Source organism: Mobula hypostoma, chromosome 11 (genome assembly GCF_963921235.1).
Source record: "Mobula hypostoma chromosome 11, sMobHyp1.1, whole genome shotgun sequence".
Classification (NCBI taxonomy): domain Eukaryota; kingdom Metazoa; phylum Chordata; class Chondrichthyes; order Myliobatiformes; family Myliobatidae; genus Mobula; species Mobula hypostoma.
The window spans coordinates 116,042,513-116,057,575 of NC_086107.1; the positions used below are offsets into that span (position 1 = coordinate 116,042,513).

The 15,063-nt window shown below is 58.2% G+C and overlaps 1 protein-coding gene across 1 annotated transcript in view; it reads right to left on the reverse strand.

Annotated features, from left to right (window-relative positions):
- Positions 1-4,522: 4,522 nt before the first annotated feature.
- Positions 4,523-15,063, reverse strand: part of pitpnbl (phosphatidylinositol transfer protein, beta, like) — a 73,930-nt gene continuing 63,389 nt past the window's right edge. The window contains exons 11-12 of the mRNA XM_063063054.1: positions 9,769-9,830; positions 4,523-4,804 (exon numbers count right to left, since the gene is read on the reverse strand). Of these exons, the coding sequence (XP_062919124.1) occupies positions 9,783-9,830 (48 nt within the window). The 3' untranslated portion in view covers positions 4,523-4,804; positions 9,769-9,782. The remainder of the gene's footprint in view (positions 4,805-9,768; positions 9,831-15,063) is intronic.

Here is a 15,063-nt window from a genome sequence, read left to right on the forward strand (position 1 = left end):
TGACGCTCCCCTGCCTCTCCCCCGACCTCTCACCGTACATAACACTCCCCCATACATAACGCTCCCCCGTCCTCTCCCCGTACGTGACGTCCCCCCGTCCTCTCCGTGCGTGACACTCCCCTGCCTCTCCCCGTACGTAACGCCCCCCGTACTCTCCCCATACGTAACGCTCCCCCGTCCTCTCCCCGTACCTAACGCTCCCCCGTCCTCTCCCCGTACGTAACACTCCCCCTGTCCTCTCCCCATACGTAATGCTCCCTGTCCTCTCCCCATACGTGACACTCCCCCGTCCTCTCCCTGTACGTAACACTCCCCTGCCTCTCCCCCGTCCTCTCCCCGTACGTAACGCTCCCCCTGTCCTCTCCCCGTATGTAACACTCCCCCGTCCTCTCCCCGTACGTAACACTCCCCCGTCCTCTCACCGTACGTAACACTCCCCCGTCCTCTCCCCGTACGTTACGCTCCCCCGTCCTCTCCCCGTACGTAACGCTCCCCCTGTCCTCTCCCCCGTCCTCTCCCCGTACGTAACGCTCCCCTGCCTCTCCCCGTACGTAACGCTCCCCCGTCCTCTCCCCATATGTGACACTCCCCCCGTCCACTCCCCATACGTAACATTCCTCCATACATAACGTTCCCCCTTACGTAACACTCCCCTGTACGTAACGTTCCCCCGTCCTCTCCCCGTACGTGACGCTCCCCCGTCCTCTCCCCGTACGTAACACTGGGAGAGGACGGGGGGAGTGTTACGTACGGGGAAGAGGCAGGGTAGTGTTGAGGACTGGGGAGTGTCCTCTCCCCATACGTAACACTCCCCTGCCTCTCCCACGTCCTCTCACCGTACATAATACTCCCCCATACATAACGTTCCCTTGTCCTCTCCCCGTACGTAACGCTCCCCCGTCCTCTTTCCGTATGTAACGCTCCCCTGTCCTCTCCCCATACGTAACGCTCCCCCGTCCTCTGCCCATACGTAAGCCTCCCCCGTCCTCTCCTTCGTACGTAACGCTCCCCCGTCCTCTCCCCGTACGTAATGCTCCCCCGTCCTCTCCCCGTACGTAACGCTCCCCCGTCCTCTCCCCATATGTAACACTCCCCTGCCTCTCCCCATACATAATGCTCCCCCGTCCTCTCCCCGTACGTAACGCTCCCCCGTCCTCTCCCCGTACGTAACGCTCCCCCGTCCTCTCCCCGTACGTAACACTCCCCCGTCCTCTCCCCGTACGTAATGCTCCCCTGTCCTCTCCCTGTATGTAACGCTCCCCTGCCTCTCCCCATACGTAATGCTCCCCCGTACGTAACGCTCCCCCGTCCTCTCCCCATACATGACGCTCCCCGGTCCTCTCCCCATACGTAACACTCCCCTGCCTCTCCCCGTACGTAACGCTCCCCCGTCCTCTCCCCGTACGTAACGCTCCCCATCCTCTCCCCATACGTGACACTCCCCCGTCCTCTCCCCGTACGTAACACTCCCCTGCGTCTCCCCGTATGTAACGCTCCCCCGTCCTCTCCCCGTACGTAACACTCCCCCTGTCCTCTCCCCGTACGTAACACTCCCCCTGTCCTCTCCCCGTACGTAACACTCCCCCGTCCTCTCCCCGTACGTAACACTCCCCCGTCCTCTCCCCGTACGTAACGCTCCCCCCGTCCTCTCCCCGTAGGTGACACTCCCCCGTCCTCTCCCCGTACGTAACGCTCCCCCTGTCCTCTCCCCTGTCCTCACCCCGTACGTAACGCTCCCCTGCCTCTTCCCCGTCCTCTCCCCGTACGTAACGCTCCCCCCGTCCTCTCCCCATATGTGACACTCCTCCCGTCCTCTCTCCATACATAACACACCTCCACACATAACGTTCCCCAGTCCTCTCCCCGTACGTAACACTCCCCCGTACATAACGTTACCGTCCTCTCCCCGTACGTGACGCTCCCCCGTCCTCTCCCCGTACGTGACGCTCCCCCGTCCTCTCCCCGTACGTGACGCTCCCCCGTCCTCTCCCCGTACGTGACGCTCCCCCGTCCTCTCCCCGTACGTAACACTCCCCCGTCCTCTCCCCGTACATAACGCTCCCCTGTCCTCTCCCCGTACGTGACGCTCCCCCCGTCCTCTCCCAGTGTTACGTACGGGGAAGAGGCAGGGGAGTGTTGAGGACGGGAGAGTGTCCTCTCCCCGTACGTAACACTCCCCTGCCTCTCCCCCGTCCTCTCACCGTACATAACACTCCCCCATACATAACGTTCCCCCGTCCTCTCCCCGTACGTAACGCTCCCCCGTCCTCTCCCCGTACGTAACGCTCCCCCGTCCTCTCCCCGTACGTAACACTCCCCCGTCCTCTCCCCATACGTAACACTCCCCCGTCCTCTCCCCGTACGTAACGCTCCCCCGTCCTCTCCCCGTACGTAACACTCCCCCTGTCCTCTCCCCGTACGTAACGCTCCCCCGTACGTAACGCTCCCCCGTCCTCTCCCCATACGTAACACTCTTCCGTCCTCTCCCCGTACGTAACGCTCCCCCGTCCTCTCCCCGTACGTAACGCTCCCCCTGTCCTCTCCCCATATGTGACACTCCCCCCGTCCTCTCCCCATACGTAACATTCCTCCATACATAACGTTCCCCCGTACGTAACACTCCCCTGTACATAACGTTCCCCTGTCCTCTCCCCGTACGTGACGCTCTCCCCGTCCTCCCCCCGTGACGTACGCTCTCCCCGTCCTCTCCCGTACGTAACACTCCTCCGTCCTCTCCCCGTACGTAACACTGGGAGAGGACAGGGCGAGTGTTACGTACGGGGAAGAGGCAGGGGAGTGTTGAGGACGGGCGAGTGTCCTCTCCCTGTACGTAACACTCCCCTGCCTCTCCCCCGACCTCTCCCCGTACATAACGCTTCCCCTGTCCTCTCCCCGTATGTAACACTCCCCCGTCCTCTCCTCGTACGTGACGCTCCCCCCGTCCTCTCCCCATACGTAACACTCCCCCGTCCTCTCCCCGTACGTGACGCTCCCCCGTCCGTAACACTGGGAGAGGACAGGGCGAGTGTTACATACGGGGAAGAGGCAGGGGAGTGTTGAGGACGGGGGAGTGTCCTCTCCCCGTACGTAACACTCCCCTGCCTCTCCCCCGACCTCTCACCGTACATAACACTCCCCCATACATAACGTTCCCCCGTCCTCTCCCCGTACGTGACGTCCCCCCGTCCTCTCCCAGTGCGTAACACTCCCCTGCCTCTCCCCGTACGTGACGCTCCCCCGTCCTCTCCCCGTACGTGACACTCCCCTGCCTCTCCCCGTACGTAACGCTCCCCGTCCTCTCCCCATACGTGACACTCCCCCATCCTCTCCCCGTTCGTAACGCTCCCCCTGTCCTCTCCCCATACGTGACGCTCCCCCGTACTCTCCCCGTACGTAACACTCCCCCGTCCTCTCCCCGTACGTAACGCTCCCCCTGTCCTCTCCCCGTACGTAACGCTCCCCCGTCCTCTCCCCGTACGTAACACTCCCCCGTCATCTCCCCGTACGTAACACTCCGCCGTCCTCTCACCGTACGTAACACTCCCCCGTCCTCTCCCCGTACGTGACGCTCCCCCCGTCCTCTCCCCGTACGTAATGCTCCCCCATCCTCTCCCCATATGTGACACTCCCCCCGTCCTCTCCCCATACATAACACTCCTCCATACATAACGTTCCCCCTTACGTAATACTCCCCTGTACATAACGTTCCCCTGTCCTCTCCCTGTACGTGACGCTCCCCCGTCCTCTCCCTGTACGTGACGCTCCCCTGTCCTCTCTCCATACATCACCCTCCCCCGTCCTCTCCCGATACGTAACGCTCCCCCGTCCTCTCACCGTACGTAACACTCCCCTGCCTCTCCCTGTACGTGACACTCCCCCGTCCTCTCCCAGTACGTCCTCTCCCCATAAGTGACGCTCCCCCGTCCTCTCCCCCATACGTAACACTCCCCCGTCCTCTCCCCGTACGTAACACTCCCCTGCCTCTCCCCATACGTGCGCTCCCCCGTCCTCTCCCCGTACATAATGCTCCCCCTGTCCTCTCCCCGTACGTAACACTCCCCTGTCCTCTCCCCGTACATGACGCTCCTCCCGTCCTCACCCCATACATGACACTCCCCAGTCCTCTCCCTGTACGTAACGCTCCCCCTGTCCTCTCCCCGTACGTAACGCTCCCCCGTCCTCTCCCCGTACGTAACGCTCCCCTGTCCTCTCCCCGTACGTAACACTCCCCCGTCCTCTCCCCATACGTAACGCTCCCCCGTCCTCTCCCCACTATGTACCAGGGTTGCAGGCAGAAGGACTGATCAGGAGCAGAGTCTCTCCATCCGCCCTCTCCCAGTGATCGTGAATGTTGTCACGAATCCCACCCCCCTTCCACTGATTGTGGGATTGATTTTTACTCCCCCCTCGCCATTCATTCCTGCCTTTCACGTGGCTCCCCATGATATGCCCCTGCTCACTCCTCAACGCCCCTCGATCACCCGTCCACCCCTCCCCGGAAATGAACGAACTGAGCCGGTGGCACCGATTCCTTCTCTTTAATGAGGTGTGAAGAATTTGCACAGCCCACCGCCGGCACGACACGGGACCCTGGGCCTTCCACAGGCTCTCCCACTCCCCGTGGTGGGCTGCTGCTCTGGGGCTGGTCCCTGGCAGGTTGAGGGCATATTTACAGGAGCGGAGGGATTCGAGAGGGGGAGGACACGGAGCTGCAGATGATCCGAGCTGTGGATGCAGACAGCAGGACGGAGGGGGCAGTCGTTTGTTCTGTCATGGTCGGTCCAACGTACTCCCTCTCGCTGGTCTGCAACAGGAAGAGCTGTGGTTAGGGCAGGGGAGAACTTGGTACAGCACAACAACAGCTCCTTCTCCCCAGTGTCCCTGTCCCTGTCCCTGCACATCCGTGTGTCCAACCACCAGCAGCATAAACACTTCTACCTTAACTGCCACCACCTCTACCCTTGAAAACTCATTTCAGGCACCCACCACACTCTGTGCCAAAAAAATCCCCCTCTCACATCTCCTTTGAACTATCCCCTTCTCACATGTGATATTAGACATTTCCACCTGGGGAAAAGGATATTGGCTGCCTGCTCTTTATGTATCTCTTGTGATCTTATAAACCTCTATCGGGTCTCTCCTCAGTCTGTCACTCCAGAGAAAACAACCCAAATCGTCCAACCTCTCCTTACAGCTCAGGCCTCTAATCCAGGCAGCACCCTGCGGAACCTCCTCTGCACCCTCTCCAAATCTCCCGCACCCTCTCCAAATCCCCCCGTACCCTCTCCAAATCCCCCCGCACCCTCTCCAAAGCCCCCACACCCTCTCCAAAGCTCCCTAACCCTCTCCAAAGTCCTCACACCCTCTCCAAATCCCCCGCACCCTCTCCAAAGCCCAACCCTCTCCAAATCCCCCGCACCCTCTCCAAATCCCCCACACCCTCTCCAAATCCCCCACACCCTCTCCAAAGTCCCCACACCCTCTCCAAAGTCCCCACACCCTCTCCAAATCCCCCACATCCTCTCCAAATCCCCCACACCCTCTCCAAATCCCCCACACCCTCTCCAAAGCCCCCTAAGCCTCTCCAAAGCCGAACCCTCTCCAAAGTCCCCACATCCTCTCCAAATCCCCCGCACCCTCTCCAAATCCCCCCGCACCCTCTCCAAATCCCCCCGCACCCTCTCCGAACCCCCCCGCACCCTCTCCGAAGCCCCCGCACCCTCTCCAAAGCTCCCTAACCCTCTCCAAAGTCCTCACACCCTCTCCAAATCCCCCGCACCCTCTCCAAATCCCCCACATCCTCTCCAAAGCCCCCACACCCTCTCCAAATCCCCCACACCCTCTCCAAAGTCCCCACACCCTCTCCAAAGTCCTCACATCCTCTCCAAATCCCCCACATCCTCTCCAAATCCCCCACACCCTCTCCAAAGTCCCCACATCCTCTCCAAATCCCCCACACCCTCTCCAAAGCCCCCTAAGCCTCTCCAAAGCCCAACCCTCTCCAAAGTCCCCACATCCTCTCCAAATCCCCCGCACCCTCTCCAAAGCCCCCTAACCCTCTCCAAAGCCCAACCCTCTCCAAATCCCCCACACCCTCTCCAAAGCTCCCTAACCCTCTCCAAAGCCCCCACACCCTCTCCAAATCCCCCACACCCTCTCCAAACCCCCTACCCTCTCCAAAGCCCCCACACCCTCTCCAAATCCCCCACACCCTCTCCAAAGTCCCCACATCCTCTCCAAATCCCCCACACCCTCTCCAAATCCCCCACATCCTCTCCAAATCCCCCACACCCTCTCCAAAGCCCCCTAACCCTCTCCAAAGCCCAACCCTCTCCAAAGTCCCCACATCCTCTCCAAATCCCCCACACCCTCTCCAAAGCCCCCTAACCCTCTCCAAAGCCCAACCCTCTCCAAAGCCCCCACATCCTCTCCAAATCCCCCGCACCCTCTCCAAAGCTCCCTAACCCTCTCCAAAGCCCCCACACCCTCTCCAAATCCCCCACACCCTCTCCAAACCCCCTACCCTCTCCAAATCCCCCACACCCTCTCCAAATCCCCCACACCCTCTCCAAAGCCCCCTAACCCTCTCCAAAGCCCAACCCTCTCCAAATCCCCCACACCCTCTCCAAACCCCCTACCCTCTCCAAATCCCCCGCACCCTCTCCAAAGCTCCCTAACCCTCTCCAAATCCCCCACACCCTCTCCAAACCCCCTACCCTCTCCAAAGCCCCCACACCCTCTCCAAATCCCCCACACCCTCTCCAAAGTCCCCACATCCTCTCCAAATCCCCCACACCCTCTCCAAATCCCCCACACCCTCTCCAAATCCCCCACACCCTCTCCAAAGCCCCCTAAGCCTCTCCAAAGCCGAACCCTCTCCAAAGTCCCCACATCCTCTCCAAATCCCCCGCACCCTCTCCAAATCCCCCCGCACCCTCTCCAAATCCCCCCGCACCCTCTCCAAACCCCCCCGCACCCTCTCCGAAGCCCCCGCACCCTCTCCAAAGCTCCCTAACCCTCTCCAAAGTCCTCACACCCTCTCCAAATCCCCCACACCCTCTCCAAAGTCCCCACACCCTCTCCAAAGTCCTCACATCCTCTCCAAATCCCCCACATCCTCTCCAAATCCCCCACACCCTCTCCAAAGTCCCCCGCACCCTCTCCAAATCCCCCACACCCTCTCCAAAGTCCTCACATCCTCTCCAAATCCCCCACATCCTCTCCAAATCCCCCACATCCTCTCCAAATCCCCCACATCCTCTCCAAATCCCCCACACCCTCTCCAAATCCCCCGCACCCTCTCCAAATCCCCCACATCCTCTCCAAAGCCCCCACACCCTCTCCAAATCCCCCACACCCTCTCCAAAGTCCCCACACCCTCTCCAAAGTCCTCACATCCTCTCCAAATCCCCCACATCCTCTCCAAATCCCCCACACCCTCTCCAAAGTCCCCACATCCTCTCCAAATCCCCCACACCCTCTCCAAAGCCCCCTAAGCCTCTCCAAAGCCCAACCCTCTCCAAAGTCCCCACATCCTCTCCAAATCCCCCGCACCCTCTCCAAAGCCCCCCAACCCTCTCCAAAGCCCAACCCTCTCCAAATCCCCCACACCCTCTCCAAAGCTCCCTAACCCTCTCCAAAGCCCCCACACCCTCTCCAAATCCCCCACACCCTCTCCAAACCCCCTACCCTCTCCAAAGCCCCCACACCCTCTCCAAATCCCCCACACCCTCTCCAAAGTCCCCACATCCTCTCCAAATCCCCCACACCCTCTCCAAATCCCCCACATCCTCTCCAAATCCCCCACACCCTCTCCAAAGCCCCCTAACCCTCTCCAAAGCCCAACCCTCTCCAAAGTCCCCACATCCTCTCCAAATCCCCCACACCCTCTCCAAAGCCCCCTAACCCTCTCCAAAGCCCCCACATCCTCTCCAAATCCCCCGCACCCTCTCCAAAGCTCCCTAACCCTCTCCAAAGCCCCCACACCCTCTCCAAATCCCCCACACCCTCTCCAAACCCCCTACCCTCTCCAAATCCCCCACACCCTCTCCAAATCCCCCACACCCTCTCCAAAGCCCCCTAACCCTCTCCAAAGCCCAACCCTCTCCAAATCCCCCACACCCTCTCCAAACCCCCTACCCTCTCCAAATCCCCCGCACCCTCTCCAAATCCCCCACACCCTCTCCAAACCCCCTACCCTCTCCAAATCCCCCACACCCTCTCCAAAGCCCAACCCTCTCCAAATCCCCCACACCCTCTCCAAATCCCCCGCACCCTCTCCAAAGACCACACCCTCTCCAAATGCCCCTACCCTCTCCAAATCCCCCACACCCTCTCCAAAGCCCCACACCCTCTCCAAACTCCCTACCCTCTCCAAATCCCCCACATCCTCTCCAAAGCCCCCACACCCTCTCCAAAGCTCCCTAACCCTCTCCAAAGCCCCACACCCTCTCCAAAGCTCCCTAACCCTCTCCAAAGCCCCCACACCCTCTCCAAATCCCCCACACCCTCTCCAAACCCCCTACCCTCTCCAAATCCCCCACACCCTCTCCAAATCCCCCACACCCTCTCCAAAGCCCCCTAACCCTCTCCAAAGCCCAACCCTCTCCAAATCCCCCGCACCCTCTCCAAAGCTCCCTAACCCTCTCCAAATCCCCCACACCCTCTCCAAACCCCCTACCCTCTCCAAATCCCCCGCACCCTCTCCAAAGCTCCCTAACCCTCTCCAAATCCCCCACATCCTCTCCAAAGCCCCACACCCTCTCCAAATCCCCCTACCCTCTCCAAATCCCCCACACCCTCTCCAAAGCCCCACACCCTCTCCAAATCCCCCGCACCCTCTCCAAAGCCCCACACCCTCTCCAAATCCCCCTACCCTCTCCAAATCCCCCACACCCTCTCCAAAGCCCCCACACCCTCTCCAAAGCCCCTACCCTCTCCAAATCCCCCTACCCTCTCCAAAGCCCCACACCCTCTCCAAAGCCCCCACACCCTCTCCAAAGCCCCCACACCCTCTCCAAAGCCCCCGCACCCTCTTCAAAGCCCCCACACCTGTCCTGTAGTGGGGCACCTAGAACTGCACAATACTCCACTTTTATAAAGCTGCAATGTAACTTTTCGTTTCTTGAACTCAGTGCCTCGACTAATAAAGGAGTTGTGGCCAAGATAAGACAGAGGCAGTGGTCAGCAGAGCTCACTCTGACCATGACGAGTGGTCAGTGGGACTTACTCCGCCCGTAGCTGACTTCTATCCTGTTGTATCACTTGGCAATAGTCCACACCAGCAATCTTCGTATTGACCGCAAACTTACGAACGCACCCATCCACATTTTCATCAAGTCATTTCTAGTTATCATAGACATTTGATGTCCCAGTCACCTCTGGTCACATCTCCACACCCACGATCTCCCATCTTCCATGGACAAGCCACTTGTGAAACCAAAGAACCAATTCACCCCTTGCAACTTGGTCTTATGCCTGAGCCTCCCACAGGGGACAGCTCTCAGTAATACCCAAGTCGCAACCTCCACAGGCTCACCTTCAATTACCTTTGCCACCTCCTTGAAAAGCCCAATCAACTTACTAAAACATGACAACATACACAAAGCCTTGCTGACCCATTAGGCCAGTTTTCCAAATGCTCATGAATCCCATTCTTAACAATAGTCAAGACTGTAACTTCTGTGGGACGGCTGGGTGGGTCACAGTTAAATGGGGGGGTGGGGGGGAGACAGAAAGTGTGGGGGCAGTGCAGTCAGATGTACTTACCTCACCACAAAGATTCACTCGTCCTTTGCTGACATCCCCCGCAGGGTGCTTTCGTGACGGATCTGAAGTCAGAAACACTCAGTCACACTGAGCCCTCTCCCCACATTCCCGTCACACACTCCCCAATATCCCAATACACGCACAGAGTGAATCTCCCTCCACACCATCCCGTCACACACTCCTGGGGTCAGACACAGAGTGAAGCTCCCTCCACACCGTCCCATCACACACTCCTGGGGTCAGGCACAGAGTGAAGCTCCCTCCACACTGTCCCATCACACACACCCGGGTTAGACCCAGAGTGAATCTCCCTCCACACCGTCTCATCACACACACCCGGGTTAGACACAATGAATCTCCCTCCACACCGTCCCATCACACACTCCCGGGGTCAGACACAGTGAATCTCCCTCCACACCGTCCCATCACACACTCCCGGGGTCAGACACAGTGAATCTCCCTCCACACCGTCCCATCACACACACCCGGGTTAGACACAGTGAATCTCCCTCCACACCGTCCCATCACACACTCCCGGGTTCAGGCACAGAGTGAATCTCCCTCCACACTGTCCCATCACACACTCCCGGGGTCAGACACAGAGTGAAACTCCCTCCACACCGTCCCATCACACACTCCCAGAGTCAGACACAGAGTGAAACTCCCTCCACACCATCCCATCACACACACCCGGGTTAGACACAGAGTGAATCTCCCTTCACACCGTCCCATCACACACTCCCGGGGTCAGACACAGAGTGAAGCTCCCTCCACACCGACCCATCACACTCTCCCGGGGTCAGACACAGAGTGAACCTCCCTCCACACCGTCCCATCACACACTCCTGGGGTCAGGCACAGAGTGAATCTCCCTCCACACCGTCCCATCACACACTCCCGGGGTCAGACACAGAGTGAAGCTCCCTCCACACCGTCCAATCACAGACTCCCAGGGAGCTGTTCTGATTGAATTGAGAGAAATCAAGGAAAAACTGCTGCATAAAGTTCGTGAGATACTCTGGGGGAGATACAGAAGGTCTCTTGGACATCTGAGTAAGGGCTGTTTTAGTGTGGAGACTGCTTTCAGAGTTCTTCTGCCAATTTGGACTGCATAGCTTCCCACTGCGGCCGTTGGCAACTTGCCAGGAAACTGCTTTGCTCCGAGTGCAGGGAGAGAAACACAGTTATTCCCCACTAACATCGGGGCAGCATCCATTCCCTGTGTTGTGTTTCTCTCTCGTGTGGGTGCTGGAGCGTTTTAGATGCCACAAACTTTAACGGCCTGGGAGTTCTTCTTGACCGACGGAGCATTTCCTGGTGTTGGAATTTCTGGTGCAGTGCCTAAAAAGGGACTGTCTTCCTACTGCCCTAGCAACAGAAGGTTCCTCCCCATTCCAGCTGTCTTAAGGAGAGTCTGGAATGTGTTCCAACTTCTCAGGATCCAAAGCCCTGGAGTGATGGGATTTGCTGATGCTGCAGGACTGGGCGAACTGCAGGAAGTTCCAAACATTCCTGTCCAGGAATTCTACTCACTCCAGGGCTTTATCAGCAGCACTGCTGCATATATTTCTCACTTTAGACTCTAAAGCCACCAGCCCGGCCCAGTCTGCAGGGAGTCGCAGACTTGCGGGGAGTGAGGCAAGGATGGCTGCCTCTCCATCCTCGGCCAATGCCCTGTCTCAGTCAGTGGAGAGTGAATGCAGGGGGAAATGTATTGTGTGAGCTGTGAAACGGTGCACAGTGGCCACGGAGGACCTGGTTGGGGAGGCCAGTATTTTGGCCTCCAGGGAAGAGTTCGGGAAGGCAGTGTTTTATCTGGAGACTGATGAGTTGGTGCACCGAGACCTCACTGGGGGGAGAATCACGGACAAAGACATCCTTTCACAGATGGAGCTGTACCGTCGAGCTGGAGGGCCACTCTGGTTTCCGGCGTGACCCAGTATTGGCAAAGAAGTTGAAGGAGCGAGTGGGCTCCTTTGACTTGGTGGCCTCCTGGCAGAATCTCCACCCTGACTCTAGCGTCTTCTCGAGAAGGTCTGGAGGGGGGTGCCCGCATAGACCACTTCTACATCTCTCGGGCATACATCTCCCGCATGTTGGTATCCTCCATGTGGCTGGAGTCGTGCCCGGACCATCACCTTGTGTGGATGGAATTTGCTCTGCACCCTTGGGTGGGAACTGGCACTGGCCCTTTAACAACTGGCTGCTGGGAGACAGCCAATTCTGGGATTCATTCCGAGCATTCTGGGTCTACCGGAGGGAGAGATGGGTGGATTTCTGCTCCTTATGGCCATGGCAGGACATAGCCCACATCCGGTTTCTATGTCGGGAGTACACTAGGGGCTCGATAAAGAGGCAGGGCTCTGAAATTAAGCGGCTTGACAGAGCGTTGCTTGACCTAGGGTCCCGTCTTGGTCTGACTGCTGGGGACCAACAGTTACGGCAGGAACACCAGGAGGAGAACACACTGAGGGATCTGCAGCTCCAGCAGTCCCGAGGTACGTCTGTGAGGTCACAGATCCAGATGCTGTAGGATTTGGACCGTGGCTCACCCTTCTTCTACGCACCGGAGAAGTGGCGGGGAGTCCAAAAACGGCTAGTGGAATTACTGGCTGCTGATGACTCCTCCGTCACGGACGCTGATGAAATCAATGCAGAAGGCTGCTCCTTCTATAGATCCTTATTCTCACCAGATCCGTTAACTGTGGACGTGTGCAGTGTGATCTGCAAAGATTTGCCCCAGTCACCCCAGAGGACGTAGAGTGGCTGGACACCCCTGACTCAGATGGAGCAGTCTACATCCCTTCAGCAACTCCAGAGGGGCAGGTCCCCTGGCCTAGATGGCCTAAGCATGGAGTTCTTTCAAGCTTTCAGGGATGCCTTGATGGAGAGCAGAGCCACCGGGGAAATGCCCCTCTCATGGCGGAGAGCTGTTGTGGTCCTATTGCCCAAGAAGGGAGACCTCCGCCTGCTAAAGAACTGGTGTCTGGTCTCTCTCTTGCGTGCAGACTACAAGATCTTCACCCAGGGAATGGCCAACCGTCTTGGCTCAGTGTTGAGACAGGAGACTCACCCTGACCAATCTTGCACAGTCCCAGGCTGGTCCATTCAGGACAATGTCCATCTGGTCTCGACCCTGATCCACCTGCTCTAGGAAACTGGGATTTCTCTCTCTTGACCAGAAGGTGTTTGACTGGGCAGACCACAGTTTCCTGGTGGGCACTGCACAGACATTTGGGCTCAGACCACACATTGTAGCCCAGGTTCGGCTCCTATACTCTGCCACAGAGTGCCTTGTCCAGGTCGATGGATCACCGACAGCAGCCACTCCCTTTAGAAGAGTAGTACATCCGGGGTGCCCCATGTCCGGCCAGTTGTATACCATCTCTGTAGAGCCATTCCTGTGTCTGGTTCTGTGTGAATGGGACATAAAGGACATCCTCTCAGCCTACAGATGTTGTGCTCCTAATGGTGACAGACACAGTGACCTGCAGAGCACACACAAGTGCCAGGAAGTTTTCTTAGCAGTATCCACCACCCGATCAACTAGGTGAAATGTTCCAGAATCTTGGTGGTCAGTGGCAGGTGGACACACTGCCAGAGAAGATGAGACCTTTTGAGTGAAGCACCAGGCATCTCTTAGATCTGGGAGTCTACCAGAGTGCTGCTGAGAGACCTGGCTGGCGGACTGGCAGGTCCTGGAGACGAAAGTCATGGGCCGGCTAGGGCGCTGGTCAGATCTTCTCAGGGTGCTTTCCTATCGAGGCAGGGTGGTGGTCATAAACCAGCTGGTGGCCTCCAAGTTGTGGTACCGGATGGTCACTTTGCCCCCACCTTGCCCTTTGTCACAAGGATGCAGAGGAAGTTAGTGGACCTCTTCTGGGACAAGAGGAGACACTGGGTCTCTGCAGTGGTCCTGAGTCTCCCAGTGGGAGAGGGCGGACAGTTGCGGCTGGCGGCTCTCCACCTCAGGACCCTGCAGAGGTTCCTCCCAGCTGGCATGTGTTGCTGACGTACTTTCTCCGGGGGGGGGCGCACTGCTATCTTCATGAAGAGATGCAGCTACCACCAGCGGGCATCAGCTTTGCAGAGTCTGCCCGGATTCAATCAGGACCAACTGAGAGTCTGGAACATTGTTGACTCAGGCCAGGAACTCTCTCCTCTGGCAGAGGGAGCAGACCCAGCCAGGGGACGGCCGGCCCCACCTTACCTCATAGATGTCAGTGAGGCTCAGGTGTGTGGAGTGACTTCGGGCCGCTGGGCTCACCGCTGCGCCTGTCGGGCCCAGGCCCAGCAATCTTATCCGGGGGCCCAGCCCACACAACTTGAGCCGTCTTTCATCGACACCAACAATCTCATTCAGGGATGCAGGTAAAAGTTACCTGTTGGGCTGCTGCTCCACACCTTCCACTTCTTAGCCCCTGTCCACCATCCCAACCTGGGGGCAAGGAAGGGGGTTCCCAACGGAAGTCCCATTACGAGGGAGTTCTTCCCGTGCATCTCGGAGATCTGAGGCCGAGACTGCTGCATAGAGCAGTGCCCTGTCACAATTCCTTAGTTTGTACACGGATCTCCCAGCCCGTTAGCTCTGCAGGCTGGAGGAGACCGTGTACCACACGTACACAGTCTCTTTTTGCATAACTGTGAGAGATGCTCCTCGCCGCCTAGTTACATTTCAGCCCTCCTCCCCATTTATATACGGTCATCCAGTACGGGGGGAGCGGGGTGTCAAGGATGGATGAGGATGTTCTTGTCTACTTTCTCCTGGGCTGGCTAAAACAGCTATCTGTGGGTCCTGGAAACGGGTGACAGGAATCTGCCCAGACAGACTGTCTGGCAATGTTTAGGGGGTATGTCTGTGCCCGGGTAATCACTGAGAGGGAACACTCACTGTTCATGGGGACCATAAAGGTGTCCCGGGATCATTGAGCTCCGTGGGGGAGGGAAGGTAATAAACACCATCATTGATAGAAATGGAAACGTTTTAGGATAATGTCATTTGTCTAGTAATTGTGTTAGCCACTGGTTTGGAAATATTTGTAGTACTGAATTTAAAATAAAGATATCTTGTAAGAAATAGGGTCAGACACAGAGTGAAGCTCCCTCCACACCGTCCCATCACACACTCCCGGGATCAGACACAGAGTGAAGCTCCCTCCACACCGTCCCATCACACACTCCCGGGGTCAGACACAGAGTGAAGCTCCCTCCACACCGTCCCATCACACACTCCCGGGATCAGACACGGAATGAATCTCCCTCCACACCGTCCCATCACACACTCCCAGGGTCAGA